At 34.5% G+C, this 18683-nt stretch overlaps 1 protein-coding gene across 1 annotated transcript in view; it reads right to left on the reverse strand.

Moving 5' to 3' along the window:
- Window positions 1-209: 209 nt before the first annotated feature.
- The window catches only part of SI (sucrase-isomaltase), a 95395-nt gene continuing 76921 nt past the window's right edge, over window positions 210-18683 (reverse strand). The window contains exons 38-47 of the mRNA XM_044667712.1: window positions 16003-16037; window positions 15792-15908; window positions 12556-12704; window positions 7582-7666; window positions 7440-7496; window positions 6553-6677; window positions 3517-3605; window positions 2376-2425; window positions 1264-1431; window positions 210-281 (exon numbers count right to left, since the gene is read on the reverse strand). Coding sequence (XP_044523647.1) covers window positions 210-281; window positions 1264-1431; window positions 2376-2425; window positions 3517-3605; window positions 6553-6677; window positions 7440-7496; window positions 7582-7666; window positions 12556-12704; window positions 15792-15908; window positions 16003-16037 — 947 coding nt within the window. The remainder of the gene's footprint in view (window positions 282-1263; window positions 1432-2375; window positions 2426-3516; window positions 3606-6552; window positions 6678-7439; window positions 7497-7581; window positions 7667-12555; window positions 12705-15791; window positions 15909-16002; window positions 16038-18683) is intronic.

Here is an 18683-nt window from a genome sequence, read left to right on the forward strand (position 1 = left end):
TAACACAAAATAGACTTCTAGATTTCTGTTTTAATTAGAATAATAAAAAATAGACATGTTCACACAAATTAATTTACTTTAAATATATTTAAAATATTAATTATATTCTATAGAAAATAACACAACGATAAGATGAAAAATTGGACACATTAATTGAATCTGGAGTAGATTGGTCCTTTCCTTTGAAAACTGAAGTTTGTATTTGGTCCTCATGTCTTCCAAGAGATTTCTATGTAGTTCTCCAAAAGGACAAGTTTGTCTCTAAGGTGAATTTCTAATATCTAGAAGGGTTAAAGAAAATATATGAGTTTAATATTAATTCAGAAATTTACATTTCTAGCTTGTCATGATGATCAAGAATACCAGTAAAATATATAAATGCCCTATGTTGATGAAGCATAATTTCTCAAGGCTGGAAGGAGCATTAATAATCATCTAGTCTAAACCTTTCTTGTTATGGATAAAGAAAGAAAGGGAAAAAAAAAACAGGAAGAAGAGATTTTCCTAAAGCCACAAAGATCATTGGTAGGACAAATAGCATGTCCATAAGATGAAGATCCTAAATTCAATGATGTTGAAGGTCCCCTCAGGTTCTGAAGCCATGATCTAGCCATTGTTTGAAAATTTCCCACAGGAATGAAAAGTGTAGAAAAGGGAGTAATTTATAATATATAGCAATAGATGAGACACTGACTTTCTATTGGGGAGCATATGCAGGCTATTAATGCTTTCTTCATCATTCCAGAACCAGGAACCTTGATCTATTTCCTTCTTTTTGCATCTTCTTACAGTTAGGAGAGAGCTCTATAAGGAAGTTTTCTCTTACAGGTACCATAAATGTTCCTCCCTGCCATTTGCATATTTTCCTTCCAGTTCTATTCTTTGGGAATAAGTAGAAATTTCTAATCCCTCTTCCCTATGATAATCTTCATTTACTTAAAGAAAAGCTAACGAGTCCACATTAGTTCCAGGAAAATTTGTTTAAAGAGGGATGGATGACAAATCAATGCTAGTGTTATTTCTTCCTACTTAGAGGGTATTTTCAGCAAGAAACCGTTGGTTGGAGAAAATAATAGGAAAAGGAAGGTTAGGTAATAGGAAGGAAGGGTAGAGAAGCAATAAGAGAGGACCAAGGAGATAATGAAAAAGGAAAAAAAAACATTTCTGACAACTAAAATGGACTTCTCTAAGGAAATGAGAGTAAAAAACAATCAGTTTAAAAAAATTGATATATAATAGAGATCTTCATTGAGATCTTCTTACCTCATTGTTTGAACTGGTGTTATAGGCGACGCTTTGAGTCTGGCCATTGTATGTGAGTTCAACACTTGAAACTGCAGTCTGGCTTTTCCCCCACACTTTGATATAACCAAGCCTCAGTTCTTGAGGGTTTGAATACCCATTATGTGTGACAGTACTTGTCAGAGTAGTCTGAAAAGTTAGAGAAGAAAGACAATATTTCAGTTATAATAACTTTACCAGGGGTTGGGCACCCATAGTGCAAAAACCTGTTATATGCACTAGAGCATACATGATACTAGAAGATGGGATGCATGTAGCAGAAAACTACTATTAATGCTGTATCATTTGATTATTGATATTAAAATATAATATTTCCTTTTCTGAACTTCCATCTTTCCATCTAGATTTTAGAGATACCAATTTAGATGAAGAATGTCATCACATCCCTGCCTCTTCCGAGGACTGGGATGGGCTTTTCCATTTCCCCTGTAAATGAAGCTAACCTGAGCTGGTCCCTGCTACAGAGTTACTCAAGTGCCCTTGTTCTCTTCATTAGAGTTTAATGTGACCTAGCTTACAAAGGAGGAACTGAGCCAGAGAAATCTGTTTTGAAGGAGATCTTTCTTGCCTACATTGTTTCAGGTGGCTAGATCTTTATGAACATGCCTCAGTTCATCAACTGACTCTCTTTCCCACTGAAGAAATAATAGAGGAGTTGGAGCTTTTAGCCCATCTCCTAATTAAATGTCTACCAATCAGGGGTTGTCTTTCTCTTGTTAGAGGTAGTAATTTGGAAGGAGAGATTGGAAGAGAAGACTTGGATTTACACTGACCCAGGATGGTCCATTGGCCTCTTTGATCAGCAAGAAAGATCACCAATAATCAATTTATTAATTATTTGCTGGCCTAATTAACACATTGATTTTTCATATCCATAACTTTGACTCTTTTTTGTTATTTTATTTGTGATGATTCATTTGCTCACTCACTCTTGGAGCTTGTTACATATTGTTACATACAATTAATTTGAAAAATAAATATATCTTCTATCAGAGAATGCTGTGAAAATTTAAGATTTCTTTTGACAAAAGTAAGAAAACGATATTTGAAAAGACTCTTAAAGTGATACCTACCTGATTTAATTTAAACTGTACTAAGAGGTATTCGCCTTTTTCATAAGTATCTATTAAAAGAAGAAACAAAACATTTTAAAGAAATGCATGAAAAATGCCAAAATATTTTTCTCCTCCATAGGAATTATTTTAAGCAATTAAAAATTTACATAAATATACTTCTCTAGCATAGCATAGAAGAGGAGCTGAAGGTCTTGGAAGTTAGGCAAAAACTGTGAATGTCAGCTCTGGCACTTACTCACTGTATGATTATGGGAAAGCATAGTTTTTCATAACCCAGTTTGCTCATTTGTAAAATGATGATAATAAACCTGGATTACCTATCACATGAGGTTGTTGTGAGGTTCAAAGAAGGAAAAAAACATCCTGTCATTTTTTTTTCAAATTCTAAAGTGGTTTATATGTCAGCTATTCCTTTTTTGGGAGTGATTTACATCTTTCTTGCATATGCAAAAGAAATAGAATGATGGAGATCATTACTTGAGCTATATACTACCTGGATGAAAGAATAAATCTTATCTGGATAACAGATCCTACCAAACAGCATGCATATATATTTATCAGAACATAGGGTAGAGGGGGCAGCTGGGTAGCTCAGTGGATTGAGAGCCAGGCCTAGAGACGGGAGGTCCTAGGTTCAAATCTGACCTCAGACACTTCCCACCTGGGTGACCCTGGGCAAGTCACTTGGCCCCCATTGCCTATCCTTACCACTCTTCTGCCTTGGAGCCAATACACAGTATTGACTCCAAGACGGAAGGTAAGGGTTTAGAAAAAAAAAAAAAAAAAAAAAAGAACATAGGGTAGATCCTAAATTGTTCTCTTGGTGCATGTCACATATATCCAATTTGCATGTGTGAATCTATATGCCCTGGACCACGTTTTCTACATTATGACTGGATGAATAGGGTTTCCTTGTGACATCCTCTTGCTCCAGCACACACAAAGTTAGTTAAAGATATGGCCTCTTTGTGGACCAGGTAGCACAGATGCTTATAGGCTGCCACCTAAAGTGTAGCCATGTTGAACTTCTACCTAAGCTAAAAAGAAAAAGATTGAGAAAAGAGGAAGGGAGCCAATAGCACTCTGGAAATTTCAGAAATACCAATGTGTTACTATTTCATAGTAAAGTCAGACTCACCAATGCTATCTCCATCATCCCAGAACAATGAACCTTGTGCCATTTGGTTTTCATCCGCAGCAACAATGAGTCCCATGAAATTTTTTCGACTATAAGAAAAAAAATACTTTCTGAATGACCAATTATGATCATTTCATAAATTTGCAAATAAAAATCTGACTATGAAACATATAAACTGGGAATGCTTAACTCTTCTCTCCCTGAGTCCCATATCGAAGAAATCATTATTTTATTTTTAGAAAGAAGAAAGTTAATAAAACTTGACTCCAATTTGAAGAATGACTTTTGGGTACAAATACAAGCAAATTAAAACTAAAATATTGTATAGATCAAAGGAAAACTTAAGTGTTGACTTTATTATATCTTCATTTTCATCTTTTGCCCATTTATCCCCTCTTTATTCTATCCTTCTCTTCCAAATCTTCTTATTACTTTTAGTTCTGATATTAAATGTGCGTGGAAGATGGGAAGGTATGGCTGTTTTAGTGACCATGAAAGTAGGAAGAAAAAGTGTCAGAGGTCAATATCTAAATGGTAATGTTAAAAATGATTCTGGTCATTATCTTAATAAATAGATCTGATATGTTTGAAAATTTTTTAAGGTTTTACATGGGTTGTTTGGTTTTGTTGGAGGAAAATTTGGGGGAAGGGAAAAAGTACTAAAATGATATACTTATTAATTTTGTCTTTAGAACTCTTGGTTATGTCTAAATTAACATTGACCTGGAAACATACTAAAAAGATTTATGATTTTTGTAAACTTAAGATGATAAACTCCCTGAAGTCACCGTGATCCCTAGATGGAAGTACATCTGTGAGTCAGCAGAAAAGCCCTGGGAATATTCTTCAGAAAAACAAAAAAGTTAAATGGACTTGACTAGAGTCATTCAGCTAGTAAAGGTTAGAGCAAGAACTGTAACCAAGGTCTTCTTGATTTCTGGCCCAACATTCCATCAATTACCCAATGCTGCCTCTTATCTTGAATAGAGTTTATTAAGAGTTTTATTTTATTTTATTTTGGGGAGAGGATGTTATGGAATTATCTAATCCTTTGGGAGTCTGGTAAAGCTCATAGAGTTCTCAAAATATTTTTAATTGCAAAAAGTTAATATTAAAATGCATAAGGAACATAAAGTTACACAGGAAAATCATTATATCAGAATAAAATTTTATATATGTTTACATATCATATATATAAAATTGTATTTCAATTGATCCCTCAATAAAGATTTATCAAACACCAATTACTATGTGGTCGGCACTGTGCTAAGCACTGGGGAGAAAAAAGAGACAAAAGACAATCCCTTCCCTCATGAGCTTACAATCTAGCAGGCAAGACAACATGAAGAAAAACAAACAAGGGTAGCTATATCCTGGATGAATAGAAAATAATTAACTAAAAAGGCACTCAAATTAAGAGGGGCTGATGAAGGATTCCTGTGGAAGTGATATTTTAGCTGAGATTTAAGGGAGGTCAGATATTTGAACAGAGAAAGAAGAGGATTCCAGGTTATAAACTCCTGATCTAGAAGCAAATGTTGGAATTCCACTAGATATATGACCTCACTGATATGGACAGTTCCTTCCTATCATATATTATACTCTATCCAGGGCCGCCTTTTCTGCCCAATTCTTATCCATTTCTTTCCATAATTTAGACATTTTTATAAAATGATTCTTCATACATTTTACCCTTTTTCTACTTCTCAACTATCATTCCTGCATACATAGAAGGAATTTGTCACAGAGGACTGAGTAGCATTTGGTATCGTTCTTTGTTTTATGAGTTGTCACAGTCAAAATTATGTCAATACGTACCCAGCCTACTGCTAGTGAATCTCTCCATAGTTAATTATTGTGGTCCTTTTTAAGTGACTATTTACTTAGACCATGCCTATAGCCTTCCCAGTATACTAGCATGATTTTGAGACTCCAGGATTAATATCACATCATGAAACAGTATATTTTTAAAAGTTAAATATAAATGATAGATTCAGTTATCAAAGCAAGATTAAATTTGGTTTCCATATATGCCTTTCCTACCACATGTACTATTATAAAAGTCTAATATAAAAAATAGTTGTTTATGTTTCAATAATAGACAAATGTACTTAAGGGATAGAGAACACTATATTAATGAGATATTGGACCAAGATACAAGAGAGAGTAATTAAGTAGGACATAGACCCCAAAACCACATACTTTCCACCTTTTATATTCTTTCTTCTCATACAGACAACATCAGAGGGCCTTGGTGTAGGTCCTCTTCATGGGTCATTTGGAATACTGCAATAGCCTTCCATTAGGTCTCCTCAATCCAAATCTTCCTCCACCTAGCTGCCAAATTGATTTTCTTTTGTAGGTCTGATCAAATTACCTCCTCCCACTCAATAAACTCCAGTGGCTCCCTGTTGTCTCTAAGATTAAATATAACATTATCTGTTTGGTTTTTAAAGTCCATCACATCCAAGCCCCTTCCTACCTTTCCAATTTTTCATACATTTCTTCTCTCCATACATTCTCCAATCTAGCTAGGATAAACTGACTTGCATGGTGTTCCTCTAACACAGTGGTTACCAAACTTTTTTGGCCTACCGCCCCCTTTCCAGATGCAGAATTGAATGAAATAGGTGATTGTTCTGGATTTTATGAAGTTATGGAATTAGGGATTTTTTTTCTTGGCTGATAGAAGTTGTCTGAATCATTTGGCAGTAGATGGTAGCATGGAGATGAGAATTGGTTACAAAGAAAAGACCCAGAAAAGTGGAGAGAGTGATTGAGGAATGTTAAAGGGTAGGAAACAATAATTTAGAGAATGTCAAAGGCAATGATAATAGGAAGAGTGAAGTGGAGACCCTTCAGCCTGGTAGGTAGAGTTCACAAGAAACTCAGTGTATATTCCTGTACAATTTGAGTGCATAAAGAATTTCATATATATTCTAAAATGAAAATGATACTTGTTTTAAATGGTGGAGACATTCAACCACTGACCATCACAGATTTCCAATTCATCATTCCTCATTTCATTTTTCTTACCTGTGAAAGGTATTCTGGGCAGGCTCCTGACAGGGAAGGATGTGACCACCCCGGACGTGGAGGTTGATTTTATCTAAAGGAGCATCAAAGTTGTGATATGTCTTCCTAACTCCAATATCAAGCCCCTAGAAAGAAGAGATTGTAGTAAAATAGTAGGAAGAACTGGGACCATTGAGGATATTCTCAGTAACCTACACACATGAATAAAGTATTTTATACAAAAATATATGAACTATATGAAAACCTAAAATGAGCACATCTTCAAAGAACATTTGAAGGTTTAAAATAAACACTGCAATTTTTGACTGTGGAAATAAAGTAATCTAGCATCTTCTAAGCTACTTGAAGACAACGTTCAAGATACAATTAAGTAATGGGAACAGTAATTAAAATTAATATGGCATTTTGAGCTTTGTAACATACTAATCTCAACTTAGTATCTTCTAGGACCTAGTAGAGTGTTCTGTATATCATTAAAGGATAAATGTCATTATGATTTTGCTTTATACTTAGACTCACGGATTTCACATACAGAAAAAAATGAGTATTTTGAAGCCATTAACATTGTCTCTGGCACCATAATGTGATTGTGGAAGGTTTTCTTCCCTTTTGGGATTATTATTTATCTTCATTTAAAGGATCTAAGATAATGTGATCTAGGTATACTCTTAATGTTTCCTTATGAAAACAAAGCTAAATTAAAAAATAAAGAGGACCACCATCGCCATACTAGCTTTTTTTTTTTCATCTACTTAAGTTAGTTCCCAGCATGCATGCCCAAATGGATGCTTTATGCTTATTTGTCCTCGGATCTTCCTTTTATACATCTATACTGTAAGCTTTCTAAGGGGGATTTTGAAGGAGTAAGTATATTCTTCATCTCTTACCGTGTGGAAATCAAACCAGCGGGCATCAGGCACATACGCCCTTACAGAGGTGACACCCTGAAAGGTTAAAAACAGATAAGCATCAAACACGATAATTCAGTTTTAAAGGGGCATCAAGTGAAAAGTGATGGTTTGTGCTTACCGGTTCCATAACAGGGCTGACCATAAAGCCTGAGCCCCAAAGAAATTGTTTGAAGATGTACCAGGTTTCCTTATCATCAAAGAACCTTGAAAGTGTAAACACATGGCCAATTGGTATACTTATGATTACAATATATTAAGAAAATGCATAAAAATTATAGTTGAAAGAAACAATATACTGTTTTGACAGCTCATAGACCATTTTATGTGCATACACACACACAAACACAAATTAAAGAAGCACACAATAACCAGTATGAATGTAATTTAAAATGAAAATTGTCTAAAATCATCCAAAATAATGCTATTTTTAGTGGTCTTCATGAGTTCATCATTTCATTGCTGCTTCCTCCAAAGTTGACAATGAACTATTTTTCTTTTTTCAAAACCCTTGCCTTAGAATCTTAGAATCAATGCTGTGTATTGGTTCCATAGGAAAAGAGCAGTAAGGGTTTAGGACCTACATGACTTGCCCAAGTAGGAAGAATCTGAGGTCAAATTTGAACTCAGGACCTTCCATCATTGGGCCTGGCTCTCAATCCACTGAGTCATTTAGCTGCCCCTTGACAATGATCTCTTAATTACCAAATCTAATTTGTGATTCTGCACTTTCATGATTCCCCTCTCTGACCGGTCCTCTGTTTCCTCTAGGTCAGTGATGGGCAAACTATGCCCCTGCGGGCCAGATGTGGCCCCCCTGAAATGTTCTATCCAGCGGTGCAACATTATTCCTAATCTGATGAATACAATGAGTAGGATACAATAAAATGAAACTTCAAAAGAGTTGCCTTAGAAACAGTCTGACAGATGAGCATTTCCTTTCCTTTGGCCCCCTCTTTTAAAAGTTTGCCCATCACTGCTAACTGCAGATGCCCTCAAGATTTGATTCTGGGCCATATTCCCTTACTTCTCTATATTATTTATCTTGCTGATCTCATAGTCCCATAGAAATAATATTTTTTAATCTTTTTATTTGAAGTTAACTTTTCTTCTGATTTCCAGCCTTACATCTCCAACTACCTAATGGATACCTCAAATTTGATAACCTATTGACATTTTAAATGCAACATTTCCAAAACTGAGCTTACTATCTTTCTCTAAAACTTTATCTCCTCTTTACTTCTATTACTATATATTTTTTTGTTTTTAAATTTTGCTATTCTTGTTAGGGACACCACTATCCTTTCAGTCACCCATGCTTACATCATTGACATCATTCTCTTTCATATCCTATATCCAATTATTTGCAAATTTTTATCTTGTTATCCACACCATTGATTTCTTAGTTTTCTTGAAGTTTTAGCCCCAAATCTCATCTACAAAAAAGTCTTTTCTGATCCTTTTGAATGCTAGTGGCTTTTCTCTGAGATCACCTCTGATTTGTCTTTCCTACCTAGCTGCTTACATGTTCCCCTTTAACCTATGAGTTCCATGAGATCAAGTCCTATTTTTGCTTCACTCTATATCCCCAGCTATTAGTGTAGGGCCTGGCATATAGTAAGGAATATTTACTTGTGGACTGCCTGCCTGCCCAAATGCAGAAAACTTTGTTATCCAATCAAAAACAACTGAGACAGTCAATACAGTTTGAAAGAAGACTGTGAACAATGTAGATGGTTTCTGTGACTCCCAAAATAAGATAATTACAAGTATTATAATTTTTAAAGTGCTATGTTACTTTCGTTAATAATAGCATCATGGCATATGTCTTTAAAAAAATGACGATGATGATGATTATAGAAGCTAACATTTATATGATTCTTTCAGGTATGGAAATTATTCTATATCATCTTTGATCCTCACAAAAGTTTGGGGAGTAAGTTGTTCAATATTCTTTAGAATACTTCTTGCTGTATTATTTCTATCAAAAATGTTTACAATTTTATATAGTCATAAACTACAATTTTTTTACTTCAAAGTTTCTTTTCTTTAAACTTCAGTTTCATCAGTAAATATGTAATATTTAGTATTAAATGAATTGCTTTCTTCAGATTATTGTTTTGGGCAAAGTTCTTTACCATAATGCAATTTTGAAATGTAGATTATTGTTATTGATACTTATAATATCCAAGAAGCAAATGATGTTGATTTCATTGTCTCAATTTCACAAATTAGAAAACTGAAGCATGGAGAAGTTGTCTGCCCTCATCACACATATATTTTCCTGGGAGGAAACAATCTGGACATGCATAAGTAAATATAAAACATATCCAAAATACAAAGAAGTTGGGGAGAGAGGCTAATGACACAGTACTTAATACTCAAAAAAAGACGTCACACTTCTAGGAATAAAGATTTTTTTTTTTAGTTTTTACCAAAAAAAGATCAATTTTTGTGTGTGTTTTTTTTTACAGAATTGTGGATAATTGTGGATAATAATCAGGTATAGAATTAAATAATAGGTTTTTCACCTACCAATCATGGACTGCCTTTAAAAATGATATTTTGTCAGAGCTGTCAACTAGTCTGTAAACTCTTTTCATTTCACCATTAAAATCAAATAGGGAAATGAACAAATCAGAACATCATCTTCAGTTTGTTGCAAGGGTTTTCTTCTTTTTCATTTTTCAAGAGAAGTAGGTAAGAACATAAAAAAATAAATTATATTACCTTCCCCTTGACAAGGATACTTTTTCCGCTTTCCCAAGTTAGTCCATTCAATCTCATCTTTTTTAGCAGATTGCTCACACTATTATCCTCATTCTCTCCTCTTCTACTATCTGCTTCCAAACTGATCCCAGCCTGTCAGTGTCTCCTCCATCCTCAAAAAATGATCATTTTATCCACACATATCCAGCTGCTATCATCTTCTATCTCTCCACTCTCTTTTGGCTAAAATCATTAAAGGACTGACTATAACCGATTCCATCATTTCCTTTCCTTTTACTCTACTCTTAACTCTGCAATCTGGCTTCCAACTTCATCACTGTAATAACAGTGCCCCCTCTAAAGATACAAATAATTTCTTAAATAGCAAATTGAAGGTCTTTTCTCAATCCTCATCTTTCCTTACTTCGCTGATCTATGATCTCCTCTTATCCTTGATACTCTTTCTAGGTTTCCATGACAGCATTCTCCTTTGGTTCTTCATCTGTTCTCAGTCTCCTTGAGAGATCTTTTTTTTTTTTTTCAGGCTACATCTAGTAACTGAATATCTCTCAAAGTTCTCTCCTGAGTTCTCCTTTTCCATCCCTCAATACTATTTCTCTTCATGCTTCCATTGACTCAATTACCATCTCTAAGAAGATGATTCTCAGATCTATTCATCAGGCTCTAACCTCTCTTCTAACTTACAGTCTCATCACTCCAGGAGCCTATTGAATATTTCAAACTAATGATGCTATAAGACATTATAATCTCAGTATGTCTAAAACTGAAGACATTATCTTCCCCCTCAAATCCTCCCCTCTTCCTCATTCCCACCATTATTTCTAAGGGAACTACCATCATCTCAGTCCCTCAGAGTTGCAATCTAGGTGTCATCCTTGACTCCTCACACTCTGTCATTCCCCTCACCCTCTATCCATCTGTTGCCAAGCCCTGTCAATTTTATCTTTGTAGTATCTCTCATGTTAACTCTTTTCTATCTTTTGACACAATCACTCTCTCATCCCAGGCCTTGATCATTTCATGCTTGGACTATTTCAATAGCCTGATGGTAAGTTGCTCTGCCTCAACGCTCCCAATTCCAGCCTGTTCTCCTTTTAGTTGTTAAAATTATCTTCCCAAAGTGAAAGTCTGACCCCATTACTCTGACCCCAATTCAACAGACATCAGTGGATCCCTATTATGTCCAGGATCAAAACCAAAACAAAAGAAAACATCTGTTTGACTTTTCAAGCCCTTTGTATCCTATCAACTTCCCATGTTCCCAGTCTTCTTGCAACTTACTTGCTATACTTTTTGATGAAGTGAGACTGGTTTCCTTGCTTTTCCTCAAACATACTCCTCTCCTGACTCTGCCTTTCCCCTAGCTAGCTTCCATGCCTGGAATGTTCACCCATCTCTGCCCCCCAGTCTTCAGTTACTTTCTTCATGGCTCAGTTAAAATTCTACCTCCTAAACAAAGCCTTTTCTGACCCTTCCTTTATGTCAGTGGCCTCTATCTGCAATTATTTCAAATTGGGCATGTCTATATTTTGTTTGTACATAGTTATTTCCATGTTGTCTCTCCCATTAGACTCTGAGCTCCGGGAAAGCAGGAACTATTTTTTCCACTCTCCATATATCTAGCACTCAGAGTACTATCTTCTATTTAGCAAGTGCTTCATGTTTATTGACTTTATTTAGAGTGATTCTTAATTTTAAAACTAAAATTAAATCTAGCAAAACTAAGACCCAGACAACCCCTTTGCAGTTTAAAAAAAAAAAAAAAAACAAGAATTTTTTTTATGACCACTGTGCCAGATGATATGAAAATGCTAATTTAATTAAAAAAATAGAGAAAACCTAAAAACAAAAACAAAAACAAAACACACACACACACACACAACACACAAATAAACAGCGTGGTCCCTGACCGCAAGAATATTTAAAAAATTATCAATTCCCCTGAATGCAAAACTCAATAACTGAAAAGTCTACCCAAAAATCTATTCTAACATACAATATGAAGCTGTATGAAAAGACACATTTGCTCCATGAATGGAATCTCTCCTTTTAGTCTGATTATGTTGTCTAAAGCAGAGGTGAAGATCCAGAAAAAGAATGTCAAATCTTTGAGGTCCAGAAATGAATTTCCCCCCCTTACTTTGTATTTCAAAGCCTATCATAATGCTTGGGCACTCCAAGGTGAAAAATAAAAGACCATTGAATGGAATTTTATTTAATATATATTTCATGTATTCCAAAAATTTTATTTTTCAAAGAATAAAAAAACTCAAAGAGCAAAATTGAGGACTTTGGGACATGTAAAGAAATTAAATAATTAAAATAAAATCTGCATAGCAGTATGCCATGCTTCATTTATACTTACTCATGTAGAAGAGGACGGATTACTGTGCCACCATTAGCATGGATCTCGTGCATTAGTGTGTAGAAATGAGGCAGAAGAGTGTATCTGATATTAAGAACATCCCTAGACATGTTTGCAAAAGTTTCATTCCAAGCAACAGGATCTTGTCTCTGAAAAAATTAAAATGCACATATATAAACACAATATTGCTCCACACCTCCAACGATATTCACATAAAATAGAGATTGTGTGTTTCTTGAGGGCAAGAAATTTGACTTCAAAAAGCTTATTTGTTTTTCTTTGGATTCCTAATGCCTATGATCAAGCCAGACACACAGAAGGCACTTTACCCTGTTTGTTGAGCTTAAATAAACGATAGAGAGATAGATTGATCCACAGATAATATATGCAAATCCAAATGCAAACGTGACTCTGCTGAATTTTCCATCATTCCTCCAATTCCACTTATAATTTTAGATTTAGAATATGGCTCATTGTCATTGGGATATTAGGCATAAAGGTAATATTTCCATAATTAATATAAATCATTTTAAATGGGGGCGGTATATGCCCCGAGTTTAGGGAAGGAAAAGAAAAAATAAAAACTACTTGGATTTAAAGAAAAATATAAGGACATATAGCCAGTGTCCACATGCAGACAAGGACTTCATTTGATTCCTCAATTTTATGAGGTTTTAGACTTAAAAGTAATGTAATTCAATGTCCTCATTTTGCAGATGAGGAAACTGAGGGCTGAGATTTGAACTTAGGACCTCTTACTAAATCCATTACACATCTTTCTTTCTCATGTATTTCTTTAAGGTTTTCCAAGTAATATTTTACCCTCTTGATGCCTCTAAGTGTTAGTTACTAGTATTACTATATCAATATCAACCCACACTTCCTCATATGTTTACTATCATCTGATTAAAAGATTCCTTTTTATCAAGAAGAGTATAAACGTCCCAGATTAAGAGGTAGAAAGAACATCAAAACTATCTTGTCCATCCTTCTCATGTGTAAAAGGTAACTAAGTGGTGCACTGAACATGGTCCTGGAGTCAAAAAGACATGATTTCAAATCTAAGAGAAGACATTTAGTAGATATGTGGCAATAAGTTTTTAAAGCTCCATTTACATCATTTTCCTCAACTGTAAAATTGGCAGAATAATAGCATCTCCCAGAGTTGTTGTGAGGATCAAATGAGGTAATGTTTGTAAAGTATTTAGCATGGTGTCTAACATAAAATGTGCCATATAAATGTTAGTTATAATCACTATTAATGTGAGGAGGAAGAGGAGGAAGAGCACCTGGATATAGAGCAGGAAGAGAAGATGGAGGTGGAGGAGGAAGAAGTGGAAATGAGAACTCAACGAGGTTCATTAACTTGCAGAACCTAACTTAGGTAGCTGGTGAGAGTGTTAGAACTTGTACTCAGTCTGACTTTAAATTCAACATTCTTTCCTTTGTCTGATTCTTCTGTACTAGTCTATTCTTTCTAATCTTAGATCAATAAAGAAAGATTAACAGGGAAGCTGAGCAAAAGAATTGCTAGACTTTGTATAGATCCCTAGAAAGCTTCTTGGATTTTTAAAAGTAATATAAAACAATCAGAAATTATCACATTTCAGATTTTCAAGAGTTCTGTGATGAAAGTACAAGTATTTTTATTCTCATTTTACAGATAAGCAAATAATGGCCCAGAAAGGTCAAGGATTTTAAAACCAAGGTTTCCTGATTCAAGATCCAATATTTTATCCCTGATTGCATGCTGAATTCCCAAGGATAGTCAATCTTCTCCTACCACCTCAAACATCAGAGATGAGTAAGTCATTCAGAATTATTAAAGGATGTTCAGTTATGCTTTGTTCCACAAAGTTGGCTAAACCCTTCTGATTCAACAAACATTAAGATTTTTCAAATATTCTTTTTTTAATAGATTTTTTGTTTGAAACATTGACTTTGTATCCTGGTTTCCAAAGATAGTTCTCTATACTTAGGAAAAGAAGTTTGAGTCTGACTGATGATGAATTTTTCTACCATCGCTTTATTTCCATTGGGGGAAAACAAATGAAAACAACCTCTCACCAGGTTTATTTTTTTCAGTCTATATAACCACGAGTATTAGCACTAGGGCCAAAACACGAAATGTCTTTTCTTGTGGAAAAGAAGAAAATGATCAATAAAAGAAAAGTATAGTCATTTTGATAGGCTTAGCTTTCCTTTCTCATTTCAGAGACTGGAGTTTTTTACCTTTAATTATGGATTCCTAAAGACATATGTTAATGAAGCTGGACAACTAGGATTTCAGTAGGAAGACATAACTGGGATCATAGCACCTGCAAGGCCTAATTGCCATACAACTCTGTAAAAATCAGGGCACCTCTATGAACCTCTGATTCCTCATCTAGAAAATGAGGTTAATACTCTTCCCATGCTATACCTCACAAGGTTCATCAGTTTAGAACTAGGAAGGACCTTACAGTTTAGAACTAGGAAAGGCCTTAGCATCTATCTAATCCAACTTCTTCATTTTTCCATTAAGGAAAATGAAGCTTAGAAAGATTAAGGACACAACACTGTATGAGCTACATGACCTGTTTTTATTTTCAAATTCATAAAACAAGATGCCCTTTCCAAATTATGATCATCACCGCTAATCTCCTAACTGCTACTAACTCGACCTTTTACAGACATCACCTCCCTTGACTTCCCCTCCTTCTGGAGGGCTAGAGTCAAGTACCAAACTCCTCTCAATGACTTATATTATTGACATTTTTTAACCCTTGCCTTCTTAGCATCAATTTTACGACAGAAGAGGGTTAAGGGGTAGGCAAAGGGGGTTAAGTAACTTGCCCAGAGATGGGCAGTTAAAAGCATCTGAGGCTAAACTTGAACACAGGGGTTACCAGGCCTGGCACTCTACCTAGTGTGCTACCTAACTGTCCCTATACAAGTGACTGTTGTTATAGATGTACAGTAAATAAGCTCGCCTCATTCTGAATCAGTTCACAGCAATATCATTTATGGATTATGAATAAACCTTTTTTGTAAAGTCAAAAAGTTTTCTATATAGTCATTCATTCAATCAGCCATTTAAGAGATTATCCCTGCTATTCATTTGCTACCAAGTGTTCTTGGCTAAAGCAATTTTCCCTAAAGAAGAATTTTTACAGACCCAATTAAGGAAGCCAGATGGAATTAACTATTCCTCCAAATATCTGAGTCAGGGAAATATGAATGCACTGAATACATACTATAGTCTTTGCGATGTTATGATTTCTAGAAAATGGATAAAATGATCCAAGTTGCATCCATCGAGTACACAACTCATATTCGGAATTGTTGAAGAAGCCACAGATGTCTGCACCAGTCTGTAACACATTACCATTTTAAATTCAATATCAATTCAGTTTATTAAAAAAAATAGTGCTAAGACAGAACTAGGAGCTAAATAATGATGCTTACATATGAGATCCCAAAGAGGCTGAACTCCATCATACCTAAAACAGATGGAAAATCATTTTAATAAGTGATGAATTTTTGGCCATTTCAAAATTGCTTTACTTTTCCAGGCTATTTTCAACACAACAATAATAATAGTTATAGCAGAAGAAGTAGAAGTATTAGTAGTATAGTAGCTTTTGGAATACCTTGTATTGCTCCATTCGAGTCTCACAAAACCCCTATGAGATAGGTATTATAAGCACTATAGTGTATAGCAATGGTCGGCAACCTTTTTGGCCGTGAGAGCCATAAACACCTGCGGAAGGAGGAGGATAGAGGCGGAAAGTGCTGAAATATGGGGTGAGGACTGAAGGGCCCCCTGGGGCACATCCTGGGACCCTGCCCCAACTGGCTGGTTGGGAGGTGGAGCCAGATATGGCTTGAGAGCCATACGTTGCCGACCCTTGGTGTATAGCATACAGTAGTCATATAGCCGGCACTAAACAAATGCTTGCTAATTCATTATGATTTCCAATTTATGAGGAAATGGTTAGAAGGGATGCTGCAATTAGTGTTAGAAATGTCTTCTGTGCCATTCTATTTATAAATATATCCACCGTTATATGATTTCAATTCTATTAAATGTATAATTCAATCAACATTATTTCCTTTACAGAAGAGTACACTTTGCCTATAGTATTTAAATATCCATGAAAATGATATCTATCTTGTGAGAGTCAATAATAAGAAAAATAAAGAACTGGTTTCAAGGTGACCTAATGGGACATTAGAATGTATGTCAACTCTATACACGCTGCTTTTAGAGGAAAAACAAAGGTATATTTTTGAAGCTATTCTCTTTGAAAATGAAGAGGATTTTTCTGCATTATTTACATGTGGAACTCACATTTGTAACAGGAGGTTTTTTTTGCAACTATTTGAATGATTTTAGTAAGAGCAATGATCATTTCATTGAAATTGAATGGATCAATTTTGCAGATCTCTTGTTCAAGAATTCTTTAAATATTGCCTCATTCTTCCATCAGTCAATAGGAAAAATGGTAACTAAAACATTTTTTCACTATGTGATATTAACAAAAAAGTTGACTAGTTCCCCAAACATGACAGAATACTATAAGGATGAGTGTAAACTCTTCTTGATTTGACACAATTTATTTGAAAAATATTTGAAAATTGAGGGGATAGTCACAGAAGTTTACTTGATAAAAGAGAGAAGAAAATTAGAAGGAGGACATGGCAGGGAGAGAGGGAGAAAGACAACACAGAGATACAAAGAATTCAGAGACAGAAATAAAGAGGATTACAGAAACAAAACAAGAGACAGAACTATGAAGAAAAGAGCAGTACTTATAGAAAAGCTTGTTCATATGACAAATAAGAAAATATAAATAAATAACTATTTAGTAGGCACTTAGTTAAATATCTAGTATGTATCTTGGAGTTTTTTTCTGACAACACCAAGTAGGTTGTGTAATTTTTATCCTTTTATCTCCAGATCCTGGTTAGTAGTACATAATAAATACTTGCTGACTGAGACAACATGAAGACTGAGTCAGAATCGTATTTCTTTTGCTTTATCCAGCAAGACCTTGGGGAAGTCATTTAAACTTTGTAGATCTCAGTTTTTTTATCTGCAAATCGAGTGGTGAGGGGAGAACCAGATTCTTTTTTAGAGTCTCTTTCATCATACACCTAAAATCCAATGAGTAATGTTCAACCAACATTAGGCAATATATTATTTGCCATTAATTTAATTATTTAACATATCTGAAAATTAAAAACATATCATTTCCTTTAAATATTTTATTATTCAGATTTTCTGTATACAGACCAGTCTTACTAATGCTTCTTATGTAGCACAGTAATTCTATAGGATGTTTTTTCTTTTTTCTTTAATCTATTACATTTCATCACAATTAATGATTTATAAGAAGAAAATTCAATCTATTCCTCTATCTAGCCTAAGGGGAGCTATGTAGTAGGAATTCTAATGCCAAACATAACTCTAGTCTTGACCTCTTCTTCGACTAATAAATGCAATGCTATTGTTCATCCAAAATCTTATAGATGGCCAATATAGGCAATCTTAAAATAGGATTTGAAAAAGCCTGGCTGACAGATCTGTAATGGCTTATTACTGGGACATTGACAATAGGAGATGGTTTCTATGTTCTTCCAAGAAAGAAGTTTCCCTGGATGTTCTTTTCAAGGATAAAGTAATAGACTGAATGGAGTACTGTTCTAACTTCCAATCACATTTCTTATTTTTCTCCAATATAGAGTCCTATAACCCTTTCCTTCTACATAATCCTGCTAAAAGCACCACATATTTGTACATTATAAGGTTTTGTATATCATAAGAGTTTAAAATAAGTATATCTGATTCTAATTTAGCAGCAATATGTATGAAAGCAATACTCTATAACTGTCAGTACAATAATTATTATAACATTTTATATGCGCATTCAGAAATTACATGCATTGAAATTTTAACTAAAAATTGATATATTTGTTAGCAGAGATCCCTATGAAGAATACCCCTTTCATTATAAATATTCTAGCTTACAGTTAGTAATATTTCATTGTTCCTTCCTCCCTTACTTCTACTTTCTCCTTCCTTTCTAGTTTTCATCTTTTCCTTTTGCCTTACTTCCTTTTTTCTTCTTTCTTTTTGTTCTTTT

This window comes from Gracilinanus agilis, chromosome 3, assembly GCF_016433145.1.
Source record: "Gracilinanus agilis isolate LMUSP501 chromosome 3, AgileGrace, whole genome shotgun sequence".
Classification (NCBI taxonomy): domain Eukaryota; kingdom Metazoa; phylum Chordata; class Mammalia; order Didelphimorphia; family Didelphidae; genus Gracilinanus; species Gracilinanus agilis.